General features: G+C 37.0%; 1 protein-coding gene across 3 annotated transcripts; it reads right to left on the bottom strand.

The window, feature by feature from the left end:
• Positions 1-8963: 8963 nt before the first annotated feature.
• On the bottom strand, positions 8964-13112 carry LOC116774403 (piggyBac transposable element-derived protein 4-like). 3 transcript variants are annotated; one of them, XM_061522168.1, is made up of 3 exons: positions 12929-13112; positions 11739-12862; positions 8964-11411 (listed from the first exon to the last, which is right to left on the bottom strand). In XM_061522168.1, exon 3 carries the CDS (start codon positions 10620-10622, stop codon positions 9687-9689), a length of 936 nt encoding a protein of 311 aa, XP_061378152.1. In that variant the 5' UTR covers positions 10623-11411; positions 11739-12862; positions 12929-13112; the 3' UTR covers positions 8964-9686. The 3 variants fall into 3 exon arrangements, with proteins under 3 accessions (XP_061378152.1, XP_032523019.2, XP_061378153.1); XM_032667128.2 differs by having other exon boundaries at positions 11739-13112; XM_061522169.1 differs by lacking the exon at positions 12929-13112 and having other exon boundaries at positions 8964-11167; positions 11739-11780.
• Between the last annotated feature and the right edge of the window lie 13319 nt (positions 13113-26431).

The following is a 26431-nucleotide window of genomic DNA, read 5'->3' as shown; positions in this document are numbered from 1 at the left end:
TGTACCTTCTTGTAAAATGTTCAGATTTATTTCACCGGTACCTTCTACGGACAGCGGCTCACTGTTAGCAACTGTTATACTCTTGACAGATGGCGCTCTTAGATTGTACATCCATTCTTTATTGCCACACATATGCATGGATGCTCCGGAATCTACATACCATTGTTTCTTAATTTCGCCGGCAGTTGCTGAAAATGCCGCAGCAAAACTGGAATTCTCTTGCTTATGTGACTCTCTTTTTCCTTTTCCTGTACAGTATTTTGCTAAATGCCCATAGCCATTGCAGTTGTAACACCGGGGACCCTTGGTTGGCTTCGACTTATGTGCATTAAACTTTCCCTTCTTAGTATATGAGTAAAGTACATTATTTGTATCTGAAGAAACTATCTCTTGTAAAAGCTTGGTCTTAATAAGGTCTGCGCTGATTGTGACTCCTGAATTTTCGAGTCCCATGATCATAGGTTTGTACCGATCAGGTAGACCGGCCAACATTAAAGTACCCAGCCACTCGTCATTAACGTCAAAGTCAATGTTACGTAATTTATGTGCTGCGTTCATAATTTTACTCACATATTCCTCGATGCCACTGCTAGACTCTAGCGATGTGTTGATTAGTTCTTTGAGTAAACCCACTTTTCTGGTGAGTCCGTTATCATCGAATGCTTTGTGTAGATTGGTCCATACTTCTGTCGCGGTCTTACAATCCTGTATGTGTACGTAATTTTGAGAATTTACTAATAGGATCAGTTTGGACTTGGCCAAGATATCCTTTGCCGGCTCAACTACTTGTCCTTCCTTGGGTTCTACACAATTCCATAAGCCCTCGTGTTCGAGATACGTTCTTGCGGTGAACTTCCAGGTGGCAAAATTGTCGCGGCCGTTCAATTTTTCCAGATTGAACATGTGCGAATGTGAATTCATCATGACCACGTTTTTTCTGTTCAACTTAACCTCACAATATTTAACACGTTTTCTTCCGGAGAAAGTTCGTACTTTCTGATATTACTTTATTTCCGAACCACGCTCTGCTACCATGTAGGAGGTTTTTGAAATAAGGCACTGATATTAGTACTTAAGTTACTGTATTGAAAAATAATAATTGTACAAGAAGTTAATTACGAAACATATCAGTCATTTTGTCATTGCACACGATAGAGAGAAGTGGCGCCGTGAAGCGGCAATAATTGGAACTACTCCGATTGCGTTCCAATTCTACCTATATTTCTTACAGCAAACAACTGACGAATGTTATTCGGTGTTGATGTCAACGCAGCATCAGCAAGCGTGAAGTCCCAATGGTTATCGTCTTCTAGCAATTGCAGTTCACGACATGCATCCTGGTATGTATTGAATACTCGACCATTAACTGTTCGTAAAAATTCAAAAGACGTTGGTCCGGGAACATTCACCAATAACAAACGTAAATTGAAGCACTCACGTTGCTTTGGATGTAACGTGTAAAGTCTCCCCAATGTCCTGGTCCTCCACCCTCACCTGCTGCATGTCTATTTTTACTTTTCCTTGGTCTCTCGACCTTCTCCACAGGGCTGGCGACACGGCGAGCACAACGTTGCTGCACAGAGGGTTCCTTGTTTTCTTCCGGTATTTGACTTGAACCTGGTCATTTTCGTTGTCGAGGCCACGAAACAGGTCCCTGTTCTGACTCTTTAGTGCGCTGACAATCTCCTCGTCCGAGTGAACTGCCATCACGTTCCATAAAATCAGAAGAGGGTCCTTATTTTTCATCTCCTCGATCACGAAACCGCCCTTCTGTTTAAGCCTTTCTTTCAGCCTGTCCTTCTCCTTCGTGCTGCAGCCCATTATTACTCGCCGGTCCTTGGCCTTCCTCACTTTTTCTACGGTGATCCAGCCGTTCTTCGCATCTACTGCCTTTCGGATCTCTTCATATGTTTCGTCGGCCGTGCTTTTTTCATCTTTGGAGGCTACTGCAATAGTGTGCAGAGCCTTTTGTTGGTGCCGTTGCCGTTCAGCGTGTTGAAGTCCCGCCGTGACGCTGGCATAAGTCGCCGTTTTGATGAGGCCCTTTTGGTCCTCCATAGATTCTTTTAAAGAATCTAGCTTCTGTGTGTGCTCCTTGAGGAGCCTGTTGTTCTCCTCCAGTTTTTCCATCAGCGCGTCTGCGATAGAGGCGGTTGGGGTCGGTGTTTCGGCTACTATAGCAGCCTTCATGGTTCGCACGTTGTTATTACCTCCGGTCCTCTGCTTGCTTTGTTCATACTCTTTGATAAGAGTGTATAGGGCATCCACCGCTTGGGTGATGTCCTCCTTCAGCTCAGTTTTTAAATTCCTGCTATTTTTCAAGGCTGTCTTAGCCTTAATTACATGCCCTTTAGCCTGCTGTATCCTATCAAGTTTAGCTTTAGTCCTTACGCCGAGTGAGCATGGTGCAGCTGTAGCGTTGGAGGTTTCCATAGTTTGCGTTTCGGCGCGGTCGCCGTTAAATGTCAGACTTAGGGGTGTGGTTCGGGGTGATCTCCCCGGTGACTCGCCTTTGTTTGGTGTGCGGAGCATTTATATTGTGCGTGTGTGTATATGCGTGTATTATTTAATTAAAATTAAAATGCTCCGATCCTGGCTTTATTGGAATTTTTCGATGATTTGATCTTTGTCTTATTAGAATTTTGATGGAACCTATCTAACTAAATCTGACTTTTTTTTTTTTAATTTAAAATAATTAATAAATGAGTTAGTAAATTAAAATATAAAATTATAGAAGTGTAAAACGCGATTAATAAGAAAGGGAATGTTATAAAGGTGAATTAAAAATTTTTGCTTAATATAATTCAAACTTATAACTATAATAATCTTAATATAATATAAAATAAAATAAAATATATGTCCCCAATAGAGGGAACAGTAATAACAAGAATATAAACAATAAACGACACAGTAAATTATGATTCTTAAACTAACGAGGTCAACTGTTCTAAAAATAGACGTTTAACCCTTAATTTGGTAGAGGTTCAATGTGTTATATATATATGTAAAATTTATGTATTTTTATAAGTTTAGGGTAGTAAGGAATCCAGAAAAAATAAAAAAAAAATGTTGCGACCTTCAGGTTTCCAGGAAACCAATGTTCATCAGAGTGAACATTGTCAAATCTGTCGAGAAATACCACTTTATTGTAATGTTTACTGTGATGAACATAATCAAATTAGGGTACACATTCAAACAGGTAGTGCGGTTTACAAAATATTTTTATTTATATAAAAAACAAAACAAAGACATAACAAAATATCTTTTATAACATAATAGAGCCTCTTCTAGCATTTCACAAAAAACTTAGTATTATTTTGTATGAAAATTGAGAAAACAATTACGAGATTTTTTTCCGGTAACAAAACAGAGTCTTATATTACATTTCATGCAGTACACAGTAGTATTTTTTAGGCAATATTTGCACCTCCCCATGTCTTCTTTTGTATTAGGAAAGTGGCAAATATTGTCGAAACGTATGGGGCTAATGGGCCTGGGTAACTTAGGGTTCTTTATTGTTGAATTTTCAACGATAGAGTGAGAACGTACAGACCGGTTCTTTTTTGTTAAATTTAGATATAGATCTTGCCGAAATATTTTCAAAGACATTTTTTTTCTGTCGTTAGTATTTTTTTTATATAAAATCCATGAATTATTTATACTTATATCTAACAACTGGCAAAATATACCTATACTAGCTATGCCCGCGACTTCGTCCGCGTGAAATAGTTATTTTCGGCATCATATTTATTTTTGCAAAAAACCTACTCGGTTTTATAAATAATTTTCTGTTATTATTTTAGACAATTTAGTTTATTTATTTATTTTAAGTTTTTAAATAACATAATTAATTAAAGTACTTCTGTGTAAATAATATTTTTAGTTTTATTTTCTTGTGGCAGAAGAACATATTGGTTTTCTACGCAACCTGATCTTGACAACGCGACATATAGTTGGCCGTGTGAAAAGCAGTCTTGGCGTAAATCAATTCCTACGTGTTTAAATGTTTGCCCCTGTGATTTATTAATTGTAACGGCGAAAGATAGCTTTACGGGAAATTGAATTCTTTTAAAATTAAAAGGTAAATCATTTGGTATCATTGGGATGCGAGGTATAAGCACTGTTTGACCAACTGCTGGACCAGTCAAAACTATAGCAACGATCACGTTATTGCGAAGAAATTTGATTTGAAGTCGGGTCCCGTTACATAAATTTGGTGGTTTAAGATTTCTGAGTAAAATTATTGGGGCACCTATTTTTAACTTGAGGGAATATGGGGGAAGACCACTGGGGTTCAAAGAATTAAGAAACTCCTGTGGGTAATGGACCGCATCTTCCTGATCCATTACATTATCAATAGATGTGTGGGTAACTATGTCTCCTGGAAGTTTACTTAAAATTAAATCATTAATTTCGTCTACGCTACTGTTTCTCGCCGCCAATATTGCCCTTTGACACATCCATTGATGATCTTTATTTTCTATTTCGCTGATGTCGGGGTAAACTTTCGAAATTAAGTCCTCAATGTTACTCACTCTTTCTCCTAAATCACGATCAATTTCAATTCTATTTTCAAAATGAGGTACTTTCCCGTCTCCTATTAAAAGTAACTTTGAAGGAAAAATTATATTACCTCCACCCAAATGTGCTCTCATATTTGTAGTTAATTTTAGGATGTTTACAAACTTCCATAATGGGGAACTTTTAAGGCAAGACTTTACAATGTCTGCTCTAGTTCCTCTTACTATTACTGGTAAAGTTTGTCGAAAGTCCCCAGCAAACATGACAGTAATCCCACCCATGATTTTATCACAGCTTCTAATATCTCTAAGAGTCCTATCTAGAGCCTCTACATGAGCTCTATGGATCATGGTACATTCGTCCCAGATCATTAAACTGACATCTTGTAAAACTTTTCCCAAAGGGCCATTTTTACGTATAGAGCACACGCTATCTTTTTGTAAAGAAACAGTTAGGGGCAGTTTAAAAGTGGAATGAGCTGTGCGTCCACCTGCTAATAAAGTTGCAGCGATACCTGACGACGCTACTGCCAAAGCTAGCATTCCCTGAGACCTTACTTTTGCTAATATAAGATTAGTAATAAAGGTCTTGCCGGTTCCACCGGGAGCATCCAAAAAAAATACTTTTCCTTCACTAAGACGAACACTTTGCATAACACAATAATACGCGGTCACCTGGTCATTAACTAATTTTGGTTCATTTTGAGTAATATAATCATTCAATTCATTTAGATTATATGGTTTTCGCAATGCTACTTCTAACGGATCCAGATGATTAAGTGAATTAATCCTTTTTGATACAGGAAGCCCAAAATCAGTTAGTGATTTATCGCAAATCTCATGAATTTTATCTTCAATCATGATTAGTCCATCATTGTATATATCATCATTATATGCTAATGTCATATCTTGATTCTCATTACGCATTCTGTTTAGTATATCTTCACATAAAGCATTACGAAATTTATTCCATAATGCTAAAGGGTCAGATGATTGGCAAAATATAAGGATGATGGTAAATAATTCTCTTAATTTTGTGGCTGGCTCGGACATTACAGCATCTGACATTGTATTCTGCCAATGTTCATCTCCCTCCAGTAAACCTAATTCCTTGCAAGCGCCTTGATAAGTTTGGCAAATAACACCATTCACGGTCCTTAGATGTTCAAATGACATTGAACCGCGAACATGTTGCAGTAACATTCTTAAATAAAAACATTCAGTTTGAGTCGGATGAATGTTGTAGACACGGCCTAAAGTTGTGTCTTTTTTTACACCGGGATATCCTTCAACATCTTGCCCACGTTTTCTTCTAGAAAATGAATTTCTTTCCCATACGTAATACTGGGGTACTTCGTGATATAAAAGGGTTTTTGCAAAATCGTCCCTCTTGCAAAGGTCAAAGAACGCTGTAAGTGTCGTTGATGAAGGATTATTAACACGATCTTGAAGGTTTGCATTATTATCAAAATAAACTCTTTGTCCATTTTCCAAATGAACTGCTAAATGAACTACTGCCGGAAAACGTTCATGAATAGGAAATTGGAAAATTCTCCAGATCGCTTCCGAAGAACTTATATAGCGACCATTTAGATATGTTTCTACTTCATTGTTATTACTTTGAAGCGAAAATGTGGCTTGGTCAGAGCCTTTATGAATATACTTACAGATGTACTTAATAGCTTTGACCGATTGACAAAACTCTACGTTAATGTGTGCATTGAAAATTCGTGATAGAACTGGATTATAGGGAACAACCCACCTATTATCCACGCTCATTTCTGTACCCTTGACACGAATTATTGCTGTGTTTCCACCATTATCTGGAGACCTGCGCCTGTAGGTTGGGTAACCATCATCCCCGGTTTGTGTTTCAGAAATAAAATTCCTAGGGTACTTTTTAGAACAAATGTTTTCTTTCATACATGGTGACGCAGGGTTATGAAATCCGCAAGGACCATGTATCATATTTTTTATGACAATATTATGAAGAATTGGATCTTGTCGTTTGTCAGGTATTTCAGCCGATATTATTGCATCTATAGAATCTGGTTGTACTTTGATAGCCAGCCACAATAAAATGTGGGCGTGTGGTAAACCTCTTTTTTGCCATTCTACGCTGTAAACAAAGGCTCTTGAAGGCCCAAAAATATTTTTCTTCGTCAGAAGGAGTATCATATTTTTGAGTTTTAAATGAAATACTCTAGAAACCAAATCATGTCTGTCGTAAGAATGCTGATCGGGTAATAACTCAATTTTTATTTCCGGCCATTCGGAGTTACATGTAAATGTAATGAAGAGATCTGGTTTTCCAAATTTCCTGACAAATGTCATGGCATCTTGACTTTTTTCGTTCATGTATCTGGGGGATCCTGTAAATGACGACGGCAGTATAACATGCTGGCTAACATTAGAAGCGTCTATATTCGCATCATTAACCACGGCATCTCTTAAATGAATGTACTCTTCTGCTCTCAATTTTTTTTGATTTCTTTTTATGAAGTCTAGCCTCTCAGAAATCATTTTAGCCGCCATATCAACACAATACTGGTTGAATAATCCCTTGAAATAATGTATGCTGTTAAAGTCATTTATTCTCAACATGAGTCTAAATGCATAGAATTGCATACATGATACAGTTTTAGATCTAGCAGCAGTATTCTGCTGTGGAATATTTATACAGTATCCGTCATTACCAAAGGGAAACAGTAAAGGATACTGAAGTGGGTCATAAGATCTATGAAGTTCAGAAACTCGTTGAAGTCCATCATCTCTCGCCGTCAACACAATATCTCGGGGACCTTTGTCTTCATCTATCAAAAGAACAGCTACTTCATCTACTATTGGCGCATTATATCGACCTCGATGCTCATTAGGAGGTTTCACATCAGCATGAATAATAAGTTTGAAGTCATTCGGTGGTCTATTTTCCAGATTGTATTTGAAACTTTGAATATACGTATTATGATCGTGAAGATATGTTTGGAGAGCGTCGATAAGATCGATTTGCAAGCTTGGATTTAAATTTGAGCGTAAGGATACCTGATCTGCATGTGAAACAAAATATATTTGCAAAAATTCGGGCTGTGCCCCTTCAGCTGGAAGTAAGTTACCGATTAAGTGATAAACTTGCCCTTGGACTTTAAAAGTGGGCATAAAGTTTCCCTCACGAATCTCTTTGGCACCAAATGAAGTCATCTGAAATAGTGTATTATATTGCCTTGAGTGATTTAAGAAATGCTTTGATGATGGATGTGAGCCTGATATCAGTTCTTTTAAAACTGTAGTTGGTTCCGGAATTATTGGTATATTTACTTTGCCACCACTACAACACAGTCCAGGAGTTTCAGTCGCCCATTTTTTTGCTTGGCATAAGTTGCATATTTTATTCATTCTGCCAATATCAATATCATTTAGCTCAGTATAGTCAAGTGTACAATCATAAGCAAACGCAGCATTTAATAAATTATGTTGCCTGCGAGTTCTATTTCTTGCTGATCGTGCATTTTGCTGTGCTAATCGATGGGATCTTTCAGTGCTCGATTCCCGATCGCGGTTAGCCAAAGTGCGGGAATTCTGTGAGGCTAAACGTTGAAAACGTTCAGCGCTTGATTCCCGTTGTCGGTTTGCCAAAGTTCGAGAACTCTGTGAGGCTAAACGTTGAGAACGTTCAGCGCTTGATTCCCGTTGTCGGTTTGCCAAAGTTCGAGAACTCTGTGAAGCTAAACGTTGAGAACGTTCAGCGCTTGATTCCCGTTGTCGGTTTGCCAAAGTTCGAGAACTCTGTGAGGCTAAACGTTGAGAACGTTCAGCGCTTGATTCCCGTTGTCGGTTTGCCAAAGTTCGAGAACTCTGTGAAGCTAAACGTTGAGAACGTTCAGCGCTTGATTCCCGTTGTCGGTTTGCCGAAGTTCGGAAATTTTGTGAGGCTAGACGCTGCGACCGTTCAATAATCGATTCATTAGCACGGTTTTGTTCACTGATTTCTCGTTGAGTAGCCAACCTATGCATATTTTCATCCTCTGTTTCATTGCTGCGCAAAACTCGCAGCCGCTTTGCAGTAGCAGTCTGCCGAGAAAGCTGAGATCTTTTTCTAGGCATTATAATGACGAAAAAAGAACCTAAGATATGAAAAATTAAACAAACCGTAACTCGTAATCAAGAAAAAAATAAACGTATGGTAAATAATTAGGAACCTAATTATTTTTACCTGTATTTGGTACTTACGTAAATCGGATAAAATATATGTCAAAAGAATAACCGTTAAACGATAAATGTATGCTTAAACTAAAACCTAACCTAATAAGAATATTTATGTGAATAACACCTATTTTCAAGTATTATATACAACAAAACAAAAAAGTTATAATATTGCTAAAATATTAGAAACAATACTATCCTTATAACAAAAAATATTTACTATAAAGAAAACTATGACACCTACTTACTACATCAAAATTAAAAAAAATGTTGATAATTGTGAAATTATTAGAAGCAAAATATTATCCTTAAAACAAAATGAAATAGTATTTAAAAAGTATTATTACACGACGATATTATTCCGCAAAAACAAATAACGCTGCATACAACCGTTCAGAAGGGAGCCGACCGCGCGTCTGAGCCGCGCGGCATGGTACCTCGTAGAGCTACACCCCCCCCGCTCCCTCCGCGTCGCTCGCAAGCAACGACGCCTCTCCTATGTTTTGCACTTCATGCGGCGCGCGGGTGAACTTTATATCGGTGTTATTTTAAAATTGTAATATCTTCTAAGATATTCATTGAAATTAAGTGATGTCAAAGACAATTTTGTTCACAGTTAAATAATCTTAATCAACAACACATTTATTTGGATAAAGATTTGTATTATTACGTTGATACAATAATGCATTAATTTCGACCAAATTTTATTACTATAAAAACGGTTCTAGTGTGTTAATCTTAAAAGATAGATATATACTGTCGTGGACATTTTTTTAGATCATTTCAAGAGGAATAATTCTTTCATACATATATTTTTGGTATCTTGAATCGTTTTCGCAACGCATGCAACGAAAGCCCTCAAGAATGAATAATTTACCCCGTTTTTTCCACATTTTCCATTATTTCTTCGCTCCTAATAGTGGCAGCGTGATGTTATATAGCCTAAAGCCTTCGTCGATAAATGGTCTATCCAACACAAAAAAAAAAATTCAATTCTAACCAGTAGTTCCTGAGATTAGCGCGTTCAAACAAACAAACAAACAAACAAACAAACTCTTCAGCTTTATAATAATAGTATAGATACCATCTTCTAGACTTGAACGGTATTTTATAAAGAGATACTAACATATCACCCAGGTCTACACCCGCCATATGTTTATTGTACTCCCTTACTATTTGAGGACAGTCAACATCTAACTTTCTCTTTTCTACCTTACAATATCTCTTTATTTTATGCACAGGTGTGCATCCAACAAATGAACTTATCAGGGTGACAGGCTTATTGTCGTTCCAGCGAACGAGAGCCAGCTTGGTTTTGTCACATACGACCTTTGAATAAGCTCCTCTCTTTTTCTTTTTCATTGCCTTTTCACTAGGCAAAATAGATCCAGCTCCCCTGGTTCTATTGTTACGAATCGTACCTAAACCAAATACGCCATAATTTTCTTTTAAAATATAAAATAACTCAGGCGATGAAAAAAAATTGTCACAAAATATGGTGGCTGGCTTTCTTTGAATAGATTGACACAGAGCTATTACAATTTGTGCCCCAAACCCAATTGAAATTTCTTGTTCAGTGAATTTATGAAAACGGAATGTATCTTCTCCTCCATATAGGATAAAGTCATAAATCATGCCACTTACTCCAGCTCGCACGTAATTTTTGAATCCCCACTTGTTGGGTTTATCTTTCATGTACTGCTTTCTGTTGCCTGCCTTTCTTCCTTTATAAGCAATCATCATCTCATCTATACTAAATTTGTTTTCATTTTCTTGCAGCAAACAGTTTTTTCTTATTTTTTCTGCTATTGGTCTTACTTTGTAACATCTATCAGTATCTTCTAAGCTATTATCAGCAAAGTGTAGAAATCTACGAATCTGTTGATAGCGTTTTAAACTCATTAGATCTGCTATCGGAGCATACCGGAATCTACTGCTTCAATAGTCTAGGTAACTAGGCATTGAGACAATACCCATAAGTATATGGATAGCTATAAAATCACGCATTTCGTCTTCTGTCACTTGAATAGATTTGCCAGTTTTTTGAACAGAGTATAGATTTGACTGTACGGTAATATCGGTCACAATGTCTGAAGAAAAAAATAAATTAAAATATTCTAGGGAATCTGCAGTGGGCAGGAAAGAGGCATTCATTATATTATGGTCTTGGTTTTCTTCAATTGTAGCTTGGTGACGGAAGGTGACGCTTTTTTTCCATTTATAGGTTAGTACAAATTTCGGAACTTTCTTTTGTCTTTTAGCCAGCACTGGAGTAATGTGCCTTTGGGCTCGAGTTTTCCTGGTAGCACTTTCAGGAGTTGATAAAGGGGCTTCAGACGGAAGAGATGGTATAGAAGATAAGGAAGGTATGTTCTCGTAGTTCGGTTCTCTAGTCGGTGTAGCTGGGCAAATTTGACGTAGAACTGGAGTCAATTGCAATGATGTTTCTGTAAAATCAAATTCAGGTGGATCGTCCCCAGTGTCAAGATCTTCAGCATCAGGTTCAGGACTGCTTAAAATATGCATTCGCTCTAAAGATGAATCTAAAGATGGTGCTGATGATGAAGCTAAACTTGGAGTATGCAGATCTGCCAATTCATTGTCCATGTCGGACCTATCACTGGTATCTGAGGGAGCATGCTGTATAGGCACAAGCGCCAATATTTTTGCCGTGCGTCCATGCAAAGTATGCTGTTGGCAACAGAAAATACCGAAATAAGCAAAATAAAACCCATAACTTCAAAATGTTAAAAAAAAGACATAACTATTTTGGATTAATTTATCATTAGGTATTTGGCATCGTTCACCGTGATGAACATAACAAATTGTAGGTACTTTATAGGTTATTTGGCAATGTTCATCACAATAAACATAAGCTTTTGGCGGGTCATAAAACTTGAGGATTCACATAAAGGCACATAATTCACACACCAAAATATAACAAATAGTCTAGATAAGTTAGTGAAAGCATTAAAATACTTGAAACAATAGAAAATCAAGTAAAATCTTTATATTTACCTTGCGGAACATAGACGACCCGCGAGGCGCCGACATTTTGCTTTGACAATGACAAGTAAAAGTGTTGCCAGGTGCGTAGACTATTTTTTTACTATTAAAAAATATTATATACGGTATGATAATATCACAAAAAATACGAATTTGGTGTAAAAATATAACGAAATCATTTTTTTTCTCATATGTTTCTCACAGTGAACAAAATCAAATTAAGGGTTAAACGTTTAAATTGCGCAATACTAAAAAGATGCTATGGCTAATATCTCCGTTGTCCTAAGTCCTAAACATATAAAAATGGTATCACTGTAATCGGGAGATCCCCGCCTATCCTACAAGCCGTTTTCCGTGAAAATCGGAAAAACTTTTCCTTAACGGTTTTCTCGAATTTTCAACCCTTTGTATTTTAAAAAGTTACATGAAATCTATAAATTAAAAATCAGGGTGAGGTGTAAGCCCCACGGGATCTAACTACACACCAAATTTCAAAGCAATTGGATCACGGAAACTATTTTTTATTAGGGGTGAAAGTTTTGCGACGTAATTTCAAAGTGAAATTGACTACTCTAAATATTAAATAATTTAAAAATATTTTTGCACAAAAAGGAAGCTAGACACTAAAAAATGATATTAAAACTAGTTTGGTTGGGATCCGACCCTTGGAACCTGTCAAATTTGGACGACAAAGTTACGTGGTAATTGACCTCGGAATCACTTAAAATTAAAATTAAAACTAAAGATAGCTGCTGGCCTTGCTCGAAGTTGGGAAATGTATCAAAATGTCGGGGATGGATTGTTTTTTAAGATGATATTATAAAAAGATTACGTTACAACTTTAGTTTTCAAGTTACAGGGGTCCAAAGTTCACTTCACTCAAAAACCATCCGCACAAAAACTTCTTTACGTCACAACTCTTCGCCAGGAAGTCGCAGAACGATGATCGATGTGTCGGCAGACTTGGGACAGAGCCCCCAATCGAACGACACTAGTGACGCCACCCGGACTCGCCTGGATCAAATACCACGTGTCACGTGGTAAATAACTTTCTCCTTGTTTTATCCGGAACCCCTTGCCGGAAAAATCTCAAACTTTGCACAGATGTAGTACTTGACAGCACGACTCGAATGAAACTAAAAAAAAAAGTTATATGTTACCGCTTTAGTTTCACAGTTACATACACTTGAAGATTTTTTAACCTCGCAAATTTCAGTTTTCACGTGATAACTTTTCCAAACTTTCACGGATTTTCACGCGACTTTCACCGATGGATTCGGGGCACTGAGACGCACACTTTGGTATATGATTTGTATTTCTAACACAATTTTGGCACTTTGAACGAATTTTAAACTGCGGAGCGAGTAAAAACGTGACCGTTCGCGTCAGAGCGTGGCGAGCAACTGGGTTAGGTTAGGATTTTTTTTTTTTTTTGTGTCTATCACCTCCAACGTGGTCGGAGTCTGTTTTAACTGTTTCTCTTTCATACTAGTTCTCGCTTTTGTTAGGGCCTTTCTTGCAACATACTTATTCTTTCTCTCATTCTTCCCTTTCATTACTTTGGGTGGGTTCCCATTCTAACTATTTGTTTTCTTAAGTTTTCCTATTTTCTATTTTCGGGATATACAGGGTATACCGGGTTCTTTATTATAAAGCAATTTCTTTATTTCTATCTTATCCTACTAACATTTCTTATTTTAATATTATTTTACACTATCAAACTTCTTACAGTGATACATCTTCCTTCTCTCCAGTAATCATCTTATTTTATCTTAACTATTACCATTATTTAACTGTAGTTTTCTATACTATATTCTTACTTCTATTTTATTTCTACTAACTTAAATGTTACTGTTTAACTAGTAGAGCTTTTCTTACATAATATATTCTTAATTGCTAGTCTTAAATCTAATACTGATGAACAATATTTCTTAAAATATGTTAACAGTATTTTTAATTTCATTTTTACACTTATTTTCCTATTTTTATTTTGATTACTGTTTCTGAATACATTATTTCTTTGCCTATTTATATTATACAGTTCGATTTTTGCTATATTAGAGAACAGAGAGGTTTTGGACGAGATCATGCTTGCTGCCACCGTGTTTGCTGGTGCATCCTTAGCAGTATGCTACCGCCGAGCGGGCTACTTCATCCCACCTTTTCCGGATAGGGCAGGTGCTGCTGAAGGCGTTGTGGGCTGTTTCACCCAGTTTCGCCCTCAAGCAGTTCCTGCATCCAGGTGGGACTCCCGTAACCCACTCCTGGCACTTAGTTCTTAGATGGGGACCGCCACAGTGGCTGCATGCATCAGTCTCCTCCTTACAAAACCGCTTCGAGTGCCCGTAGCCGAGGCACCTCGAGCATTGGACCAGCGGAGTCTGGTCCTCTACCCTGACTCTCTGGAGGTCTATGTGGAGTGCTCCGAGGGTTGTGGCCCTATTCCAGAGAGCCGGTGAGGTGCTCACGACCACGTGCTCCGTTAGCGGGTTCTTTGTTCTCTTTCTATATTTAATTTCTATTCTTTCGTCTTCTTTTCTCAGGTCTTTGAACAGGTCCCGATTTTGGTTTCTGAGGGCCTTGCGGATGTCCTCGTCCGTATTGGCGGACAAGACTCCTCTCAGAATTAGGAGGGGATCCCTGTTCTTTACCTCTTCCACTTGTAGTCCGGTACCCTCTCTCTGAATTTTCTCTTTCACCTTTTTTCTTTCCTCTTGAGTGCCGAATCCCATCACCACTTTTTGGTCCTTTGCTTTCCTTACTCTTTCCACCTTCACCCATCCTTCTTTAGCATTTACTGTTTTCCTTATTTTATTCAGCACATCTTCGCCGGTATCCATCTTGTCCATGGAGGTCACCATCACCGAGTGGAGGGCTTTTTGAATAGGCCGGGGAGGAGGGGCCTCAGCCGTGACTCCCGCGTAGCTCCTGGCGGCCACCACCTCCTCCTGGCAGCTTTTTAGATGTTCTTGGAGAGTTTTTATACTCTCAGTATTCTCCCTCAGTAGTGTAGCGTGCTCCTCCAGTTTTTCGTTTGTTGGTCCGGTCTTCGCTGGTGGTTCGCTAACAATAGGTTTATCTTTCTCTTTGTTTTTCATCTCCTTTAGCGTCGCCATGTGCTCTTTGATTAAGGAGCTGTGCTCCTCCAGTCTCCTTATCAGTACTGCTTGATCTGGGTGTTTCTGTGGTACCGGAGTAAGGTCGGCTTTCTCCGGGACTCTGGCCTTCAGCTCGTCTATTTCGTCCTGCTTGATGAGGTTGTCTTCTTCTGCTTCCCTCACGATCTCGTAGAGCCTCTGTACGGCTTTTAATATACCCTCCTTAATTTCAGTTTTGAGGTTTCTCGACTGGCCGATTAGTTTAATCGCCGACATCCTTACCGACTTCGCCTCCTGTGCCCTGTAGACGCTCTTCTCTCCCGGCGTTACGTCCTTCGGAGGTGACTCCGGTTTCTGCACTGCCGATGTTGAAGCTGTCGATGTCTTCGGGCTTATCATAGTCCTGCTAAGAATTGGAAGAGCTCTACCAATCTCCCACTCATCTATGCTCTTCCGGACGGCATACGTTGTCGGTTTTGTCTGTTCGTTCGGCGCTCATGCATTTCTTTGGTGGTGTGCGAGTAAACATAGTTGGAGGTGGCGTCAATTAATTTATAAAATAAATTTGTATAAGTTGTATATAACTATACAATTCTATATTACTACAACTAACTAAAACTAGGGTATAACAATACCAGGTCCACTGGTTTTGCGAAGGGTCGCAGCCCAAAGGTCTTATCCTCTATAATTATATAATGTTATATAAATTTAAAAAAATCCTAACGGTAGGGGTTGGCTTTGCTGGCTTATCTTTCTCGCCCTCTCTTCCTCTTTGAAAAGAGCCCAAACTCGGGGGGGCTAGGTGTAAGGGATCAGGAGTTACAAGGATAGGAATTTTTTAAGGAAGGGAGAGGATATTTGAGCCCAATCGTTAGAGCAATTTATGCTCTTTCAAATGAACCCAAACACGGGGGTGTTTGGACAAAGGGTATAGGAGTTAGGGTGAGGGGGGGTGAGGTATTTTTTTAGGGGGGGAAGGAAACCGTTTGGCCCAATCGCTAGAGCTCGCAGAGCCCTTTACTATGAACCCAAACACGGGGGTGCTTAGATTAGGGGTTGAGGAGTTAGGGTGAGGGGGGTGAGGTAATTTTTTTGCGGGGAGGAGGGGGAGGGGGAAGGTTTCGTGGGGAGGCTATTGGTGGGGTCGAAAATTTTTTGTGGTTTGGGAGGGTGTAGGAGGGGGTTAACTAATAGTTGGCGTCCTACTATTTATTTTATATATATATATTATATATTTATATGCTATCCTGTACCTACTTTGTGTTATTTTCAATATAAATTTTTATATATATAAGATTTGTCTGTCTGTCTATTGTTGTATGTTATCTGTTCAATATAATATTATTTTAAATATATATAAATATAAGTATGTTATATTTTATTTAATATAAGTATTGAATAATGGTTATACTATATATATTATTATACCAATGTCAATATTGATATAATTTGTCTGTTTGTCTGTTATTGAAAACTATCTGATTTAAATGATATTTACTTGAATTATATATAATTATATGTGTTATATTATACTTTTATTGTTTAATTTATATACGTATTGAGTAATATATAAGTATTTATATTTTTATTTATATTTGTACAGATTTCTCTGTCTGTCCGCTTATTTGTGTACTACTATTGTGATATAATATAATATTTGTCTAAAGATGTACATATATAGTTTATATGTATATATTATTTTTATTAAGTACTATTATTGTAACAGTATTAATGTTTATGTAATTTTATCTGTCAGTCCTATTATTATATACTATCTATCTATTACAGTATTTTTTATAAATGTGAATATATGCTTGCTTTACCTTTATTTAATTATATATGTTTTGGATGATATAGTATAAGTATTAATACCAATTTCTATCTTCCGCTACTTCATATACTATTGTTATGTTTTAATATTATATTTCTGTAATGTCTTTCCGCGGGAGCGGGTTGAGGGACGAGTAGATGAGTCGTTATCTCTGCGCTAGCTCACTATTCCGTCAGCAGGTTATTATATATATATAAAAAGTCTCTTTGTCTATTATTTATTTTATTTGTTAGTGTAATATTTATTTATAATATGTGAATATATACGTTTTATACCTGTTTATTTAATTATATGTATATTAAATAGTATAATTTTAATATTAATACAAGTTATCTGTCTGTCCGTTGTTGCACTATCTGTTTGAATATAATGTTATTTTTATATATAATACGCTATATTTTACTTTATTTTGGTTATGTGTGTATTGATGTATGAATAAATATACAGTAGATAATATCGGTATTAGTACTTGTCTGTCTGTTCGTAAATCTGTATGCTATTATTATGTTACAATATTTTATTTTATAATTGTCGATCCGCCGAGTACGATAATGGTCTCAGCGGGAGCGGGTTGAGGGACGGGTGGATGGGTCGTTATCTCTGCGCTCGCTCGCTATTCCGTCAACAAAAGTTATTGTATATATGAAAAGTCTGTTTGTCTGTTTTTTATTTTATTTATTAGTATAATATTTATTTATAATATGTGAATATATACGTTTTGTCCTGTTTGTTTAATTATATGTGTATAAGATAATATAATTTTTTAATATTAATACAGTTATCTGTCTGTCTGTTGTTGTACTATCTGTTTGAATATAATGTATTTTATATATAATTACGCTATCTTTTACTTTATTTTTAGTTATATGTGTATTGACTAATATATAAATAAATATACAATATAAATATCAGTATTAATACTTGTCCGTCTGTTCGTAAATCTTTATACTATTATTATGTTGCAATATAATATTTTAAAATTATCAATCCGCCGAGCACGATAATGGTCTCAGCGGGAGCGGGTTGGGGGACGGGTGGATGGGTCGTTACCTGTATTCGCTTTTCTATTTTGTCAACAAGTTTTTACATATATAAAAAGTCTGTCTGTCTGTTTTTTATTTATATTCTTCGTCCTCGGAATTTTCTTCGTCAGAAGCTTCATCAACTAGCCTTTCATCTTCTTCCACATCCATTTCTTCAATAGTCTCAATGCTCTTGACGACCTCTATTTTTTGTGGTTTAACAGCCAATGAAACATTGGCGTATACAATTTTGTGCCTTGTTTTCGAGGAAAAAAACCTTTAGTATCGGTCATACAAAAATAACAATTTTGTGAACTTGTTGGTGAAGACCATACCATTGGTATTGTGAATTTCAAGTTTTCCTGCTTTTTATTTTCTGCCCAACGGGTTAACATTGCACTACATCGACTACAAATCGAATGTGGAACCCATGCCGAATCCAAATTAGTAATTTGGATACCAAAAATTCTTCATAAATTTTTTTTATCTTATCAGAAAATGGTCTTCGATTTCTTTCCAAATTGAATTCCCACAAATGTAACAAAACGAATCGGCACTTTTATCACACAGATGCGAATTAGTTTTTGTAATAGTGTACCCTGCAGTAGCCAAGTTACCCACTACTGAAGAGCTGCAGTCGCTTGATGACGACGCCTGCGAGCCTGCTTTCTCACTCTGACCAGACGCCGATACTGGGGTTCCGAATCCCTGCATCGTAAAGTACTTATCACTTGTACCTGCCATGACGGCACACACGCCGTTAACCCAGGGACTCTGTCAGATAGTTCGGTTGTCCACCGTCACCACGTGGAGGTGCCCTGGTCACAGGCACAAGCGATCTAGTCTTTAAAGATTCCACCAAGACATAAGTGAAATGGAGAGTAGATACCAAAGGAATTGGAATGTTAACATGATGGCAGATTTTTGCTGGATGTTAAAAAGAGATGTACCTGAAGATAGTCGAAAACGGAAGAGGAATCCACTGCGTAGATCATTTGAGGATAAGAGAGTTCGATATAAACGAAGAAAAGTTTAGAGTTCTGGGAAATCATTTTCCCCAATCTTTCTATGTATTGTGTTTTTAACAGATTTTGAAATGTTCAACACTTCTTCATTGTAAAGATTTTATTTCAGGCATCAAATCGTGTTCAGTCAATTTTTTTTTATGTACAATGACAATTTTTTTATCTTTTCAAGTTTAAAAGGAATAATGAACCAAAAAAATTTAAATGTGATTTCAAGATATCAAAATACATATAAATCGTACTTGAATTAGAGAAACAAATTTTTTTTTTTGATAAAAATCGCATTTTTTGCAATTTTTGAGAGTTTTGTGCGATTTTTCTATACTTAAAACTGCTAATGGTCTGAATAAACTTTGTGTAAGTATTGAGAAGATTGAAAAATATGAAAATCATACTTAGTTCAGCACAAAAAAAATTTTATATCACCAGAAACGCCGATTTTTGTCATTTTTTACGGTTTTTTGAAGTTTTCTCAAATTTTGGACGTGTAGGGGTAAAATGGACCTCATATTCGGATTCAGTGGGTCAAAATACATAAAAATATATGGGTCTCGTCAAATGCGCAAACAACTTTTTTTTTTTTGTGTGCCGGTGTAATTGTCATTTTGCAGTCGTGGCGAAACTCTTTTGATCAATTGAATTAGTTGATTGTGATTTTCTAAAAAAATTTCCAATAATATCACAATTGCTATTTCCTCTGCTTGTTCAATAAAATTATAAAGGCACCGAGTCGTCACGCACTCTTCACAATCGCCCATAAAATAAATTTGAAGAAATTTCGGATTGTTATCAGGCATTGGCATCAGTGATCCGATTTTATGGTACACCTGGCCTTGAATTTTGAATGTAGTTTCAAAATTACGTCCATCGGATGCACGATCGCAAATTTTAGTTGCCCCAAATGACGTCATTTGGAAGCAAGAATTAAATTTGCGTATCTTACGCAAAAATAATTTGGAATCATCTGAATTGCCAGTAAGAAGGGATAATAAAGGCTCCGGCGGAGCGGGTAGAGGTGACAGCACAGCTTTTCCTGATGCGCAGCACATGCCGGTTGCTTCATTCCGAAATTTCAATGCCTGACTATATTGACATACTTTATCCATTCCACCGATAGCAATTTTTGAATGCGCTGAGTAGTTAATATCTGGTGCATATTCAAAGGCAAGCCGAACGAATGATGCACGTGTTAATGAGCGGCTGATCCGTTGCCTTTGTCAATCTAGTACTCGTACTGTAGCTATGTTTCGTTCTCGTGCCGCTCTTGTTCTCGTATATTATATATTATGCTAATAATATAAGTAATATTCTGTTGCAGACGTTCGTCACGCTGTTCTTGAGATTCTTGTGCACGACTTTCTGCAGTCCTGATTCTTTGAGCTGCATTTCTTGTTTCGATTTGTTCTGGTAATTGCTGAGCTCTTTCAACACGTTTGCGTCGTGACCCTTTGCTGCTCGCGTTGTTGAGGTTAGATTTTTTCGGTGGCATTTGACTGAAAATAATAATTTAACACGTGGCCGGCTATGCTAACACCAAAAATTTAAAAAGTGGAAATAATTGAATTATACGGTATTTAGTTCACTACAAAATAAATTTAATTAATTTTATAGCGTCAACAACACGTGGTAGTTATGCTGTTAAAATGTAGCTTATATGACACGTTCGTAGATTACCATAGCAGCGCCATCTATTGATTACTTACTCAACCCAGTCGAAAGGTATCGACATCTGTTAGAATCATTTGGAGTTAACAGATAATTGTGACTGTCAAATAATAACAGAAAATAATTAGCAATAAATTAAAATTGCGACTATAATTTGAGATTTAAACTATCCTATCTCTCTAATTGGATCGAACTGTACATGGTGTGCGAATTTTATTATAATCGGTTAAGTGGTTTAGGAGTCCATTGAGGACAAACATTGTGACACGAGATTTATATATATTAAGATATCTCGATTGACAAAGCATCCGCGGGGATTCCCCAGTAAAAACTATGAAATGTCAGTAAAACTGTCCACTACTAACGCCATCTATTAAATCGATTGATGACTAGGGTAGGGCGGGGCTAGTTGAGCAATTTTTCACTTGAACGGATATAGCTCCTCAATGATAAGTCTCAATGAGTTCTTAAGCGGCTTGATGGATTCGTAATTTATCTCTTATCAAAAGTGTCCATAGTAATTCTTTTGTAAGATGTCGAATTTAAGAGCTACAGCTATTGATATGCAGGAAGTCAAGTATGCTCAATGTACCCCACTGGTGAGGTAAGTTGAGCAAGGGTATGGGGCAAATTGAGCACTAAGAATGTCTAACCAAAACATGGGTTCAATGTTGGCTAGATATGAAGTAAAATATGTGTTTGACAATCAGCTCTTTATTTATCGTCTTTTAGTGACAGAACAACAACACTTAAAGTAATTTTGAACAATTAAACAAATTTAGATTCAATAAAACATTAACGTATCTTAAGATTAACTTCAGCATTAGATTCAGTCTTTCTATTTAAAATCAGACTAACATGTTTATATTATTATTCTTATAGTTTATATCTTTAAAAAATATTAATTAGATCTTTGGAACTTAATGATCATTGTCACTGCTGCAATTGACAAAAATGAAAGTAAGTTTATATAGTCTTAGTGACAGAACAACTTAACTTAAAGTAATTTTCTTTGAATAAATAACTGAAAATATAATAAAAAAACAGCAACATATCTTAAGACTAACTTCAGGATTAAATTCAGTCTTGAATATCTTAAAAAAATATATTAATACGATCTTAACAACTTAATCGTCGTTGTCACTGTTGCAATTGACACAAACGAAAGTAAGACCAGCACCTGGAACACAATTTGTATGTGCCCATTTCCTGCAAGCTTGACACTGGATCCAATTTTCTCCTGGTAAACTTTCAGCATAGCCTTCGCAACAAATCAGACAGGAATAATCATCGTCATCACTTTCCTCACTTGACTGGAGTATTTTTTTACAGACACCCTTCTTCCTTTTATTATCCATGTTCTTCTTTGGCTTCTTAACTTTCTTTGTGGTTTTATTTTGCTGTTCTTCTAAAGCGTTTTTTTCGGGAGTGTGTTAGTATTGCAGCTTTTCTCTTTCTTCTGTTAGTTTTAGCTACTTTTCTAGGGCCAGCCTTTGGGTATGGTCGTACAATTTCCGGGGAAAATGCTTGTTTTAGATCGAACGGCTCTTTTTCCCTGTTGCTCGGACCTGGTTCGGGTTCAGCTTGGCTGGTGGAGGCAGAAGGAGTGGGATTACATTCAGTGCTGGACATCACAGCTTGCTCTGGATCTTTTTCTGGCTCGATAGTTGTTTCTGCTTCAGGACGATCGGTTACAAATGATGGTGAAAACTCATCCTCGCCAAAAATGTTTTCATTATATGGGAAGATGCCTGTCTTTCGGAAACCGTTAACGATATTTATACTTGTCTGAGCAAACGGCAACGAATCAGTGACTATTTTGGGTATATCATAGATAGTAAGGGTTTTCCCCGGGTTGTTACGTAGCCATGCATCTTGAGCAGCAGCGCAATACTTTTTGAACGGTCCAAAGACTGACACATCCAACGGTTGTAATTTGTGGCTACAATGCGGTGGAAAGGACAACATTACAACTCCGTTTTCTATGGCCAAAGTTAGTGTCTTCACGTTCAAGTGAGAGGAGTGCTTATCCAGCACTAATAAAACAGGGCGCTCAATGGATGGCTTCACATGTTTTATAAGATGTTGCATAAACTGATGGAATTCTTCGTCTGTAACCCATCCACTGGCATTTCCTGCTCCTATACATTCAGGGGGACCACCGTTAAGAAAGTGTGTCTTAAACTGTTTCCTAGGAAATACAAACAAAGGAGGTACAGCATTTCCAAGAGCAGATACAGCAGTTACTACTGTAACGTTAGTCCCTCGTTCCCCAGAAGTCTTTGCGCCGACGTTCCGCTTACCTTTGGCAGCTACAATTTTATTTGGCTTCAGCACAGTGGATACTCCTGTCTCATCTACATTCCAAATGTCTGCTGCAGTAAATCCATATCTATCCATTACATCCGCTAATTTCTCAAAAAAAACTTTAACATTCTGCGCATTAAATGATGTTGCCCTACCAAGGCTAGTGGGTTCTGGTTTTCGGATGGATAGCTCGGCATTTCGTTTTAAAAATTTTCATTCTTTTCCGGCCATCTTATTTGCAGTCCAGCTGGGTGGAATTTCAATGCCAAATTTAGCAGCACATTCATAGGCAAGGCGACGGACGTCTTTTGGAGAATATCCATAGAAGATTGATTCCATTTGTAGCAAGTATTTTTTAAGAGAGTCTTCTTGTGTAGGAGAAAATACTTGCCTCGGTTTTGCATAGCCCATGGATGAATCACCACCTTCATTTATTTTTTTCAAAAATCTTGTTAAAGTCATCCATTTGATACCGAATTCTTTAGCAGCGGCATTAACACTTTTGTCTTCATCGTTGACAGCCTTTGCAGCATTTTTTAAATCTTCAGTAGTGTAAGAACATCTTGTAGTCTTCCTCCTGTAAGTCCGCATCCTAATGAACATAAAACATTCATTACTTTAGTTGTTTGAGTCGTGGGGTAAGTTGAGCAACTATAGCTCAACTAACCCCAACCCGGAATTTTGAAACAAACGCGAGGTTATAAAAAAGTTTTAAGAATTATACTCAGAACAACTCCACATATCAAAAGTACAATAATTCTCAGAAAGATTAACACTTACCTGATTGAAAACAAATGACAATTGACTAATACAGACAAAAACTTGCGATAAACGACATTTTTACTTTTTGGTCACAAAAGAAACAAAACGCACGAGCGCTTCACTCGTTCGTTCAGCCGCTACTAGCGATCGCGTGCTGATTACCCCTCCCGCGACTCCTTCTTTCCGCCATAAGATGTCTATGCGTAAGGTGAATAGTTTGAGAGATATTTTGATTGCCCAACTTGCCCCTATGCTCAACTAGCCCCGCCCTACCCTAGTACCTCAGGTTCGATGATAGTTGGTTTTACTGAAGCTGACTTAATGCACGGACTACCACGTAGGAAAGAAAGGTGGCGCGAGAATCATAAGCACAAAACTGTAGATATCGAGGCCTAAACTAAAAACTGAGAGAATTTCCTAGAAACTGTAGAGCTACAGTTAAAACTGTAGGGTTGGCTACACTGCGCGCAAGTAATAAATAACAAGTGTGATAATCAGTGCGAGTTTCGTGTATTTATATAAATGTTAACTACAAAGCAAAAAAGAATGATAATTGCATATTATTATTATAACAAAATAAAAAGGGAAACAAAAAACAAGAGACTTCACTGGATTCATCCAATTATACAAGAGAAAAATGAGTTTGGTGGGTTCATTATCCTTTACCGTGTCATGCGACAACATGAAGAAAAATTTGTGGATTATTTTCGCATGAAAATGTCTACGTTTGACAAGCTTTTGATAAGTATAGAAAATAATATACGACATGAAAATACGAAAATGCGAGAAAGTATTCCTCCATACATAAGATTGGCCATTACATTAAGGTAAGTAATTTTTTTAAGCATATGATTTGAACGTTGTACAATAATAAATGTCTTGTCTAAAGTGTTACGTGTTTCCAAATTCAACAGACTCCAAATGTTCATATTCTTTATAATAGTCAATGTGAAATTCATCTGTATGCGATGTTTCCACACTACTAATAGTTTCGGTTTCAAATTCAATGGATGTAGATTTTTGAGTACTGTAACCTGGTCGAGTCGAATATGATGGGCCGCATACGTTAAATGACGACTTAAAAGGCTGCGTTGTTTTGTAATACTAATTACTTCATTGATGCTGAACATCACTACCCTTTCGTTGTTGCGTAGCACGCACAAGTTTTAAAACTTCAAACTGGAAATCCACCATTTGAAACAGTAGCGAACATTGTACGTGAAGTTACTCATCATATTTGGTCAGAATTATCTACATTTTATATGCAAATGCCAACACAAGAAGAATGGTTGAATATAGCACAGGAATATGAAATAAATGCCAATTTTCCACACTGTCTTGGAGCACTGGACGGGAAACATTAGAATAATTAAACCTAAAGAAAGTGGATCAATGTTTTTAAATTATAAACATTTCTTTTCTATTGTTTTCATGGCGATTGTGGATTCCAACTACTATTACATTTTTATTGATGTAGGGTCGTATAGTAAAGAATGTGATTCAAATATTTTCAAAGAAACACAGTTTTGGAAAAAACTTGTTGACAATACGTTAAACATACCATCCCCATGCTCTATAATAAATACTAACTATATATTACCATATGTTATTGTAGCTGATGAAGCTTTCGCACTTCATGCTAACGTACTTCGACCCTACGGTGGTAACGAACTCACAAAAGAACAAAAGATATTCAATTATCGCTTGACAAGGGCAAGAAAATACGTCGAGTGTGTATTTGGAATAATGGCCAACAAATGGAGAATTCTGCACCGATCTTTAAACCTAAGTCTCGATTTAACAGTTGCTATTGTAAAAACTACTTGCGTTTTGTAAAATTTTATTTATACAGAAGAAGGTCACGTTGAGCCTTTAATCAATCGAGACCGATTAAATAGTCGATTTCATTTAGAAGGCAATAATCTGACAGCAGACGAAATTCATCAAAAATATACAGATTTTTTTCCTCTGATGAAGGATCATTACCATGGCAGGATAAATACACATAAAAAATAAGTTCTAAAACTAAAACCCGACTACTAAATTTTATTCCAAAAAGTGTGAAACAAGGAAGTATTCTTCCTATTCTGCCATATTGTTTAAATAAACAAGTACATATAGAATATCTGTATTTTTGAAAATTGTAAAAAGATAGTAATAGGTTGTAGGTACTTACCATATTCATTTTTTTTTTTGACATTTGTCATTTCGTCGAAGTCTTTGTTTAAGATAATAAATATTTCTCTCCATGTTTCGTATGTGAGTCTTTTATCTTTTTATATCTCTAAAATTTTGTCCCACAATACCGGTCGTCCTTCTACTAAAGTTATAAGTAACTCATCAGCCATTTTGTACTCTACGCTGAAATACACGTCCACACCAAACGCACAACAAAAACTACCTGGCTGGGCTGGCTCAACCCTACTACACCGCCCCCCGCCGCTCCGCAACAACGTTCGCCGCGTCGTGTCTTGCGCAGATAAGATTTTTTCGTGCACCACTGCGAGCAGTGTACACAGTTATTTTCTAGTTACGACACGAATTCTTGGGTAGGCCCTGCGTTTTTTCTTAGCGTGTATAAGCGCCCGTACGGGAAATGTCAAATATATCTCTTTAATATTTTCTGGGGATTCATTGACGAGCCAAAACATAAGACAGTGGATTATATGTAAATTTTTGTTTTGGACGCCACAGCCATCACAAAATAAACGCAACATTTTTTTGTCCGCTAAATTCAAAGAATTTAAGTGGTGCAAAATTGCCGATTCAACTTCAGTAGCTCCTCTTCCACCTTTGTCTTCAGATCATTGATAGAAACGCGGATTTCTAGAGTCCATACCCACGAAACAAAGATTGTAATATCTTATCTGTCGAGAGTAAAAAGACTCTTGAATAGGTGTCCGAGGTAAAGGTTGAACTTGCTGGAGGTCAAAACAAAAATTTATCGAATCAGGACCATCATTTCTACATAGCGTATAAAACGCTTTGGCCCGTA

Source organism: Danaus plexippus, chromosome 12 (assembly GCF_018135715.1).
Source record: "Danaus plexippus chromosome 12, MEX_DaPlex, whole genome shotgun sequence".
Taxonomy (NCBI): domain Eukaryota; kingdom Metazoa; phylum Arthropoda; class Insecta; order Lepidoptera; family Nymphalidae; genus Danaus; species Danaus plexippus.
The sequence above is the reverse complement of the archived record's forward strand: the minus strand, read 5'-3'. Positions and strand labels throughout refer to the sequence as shown.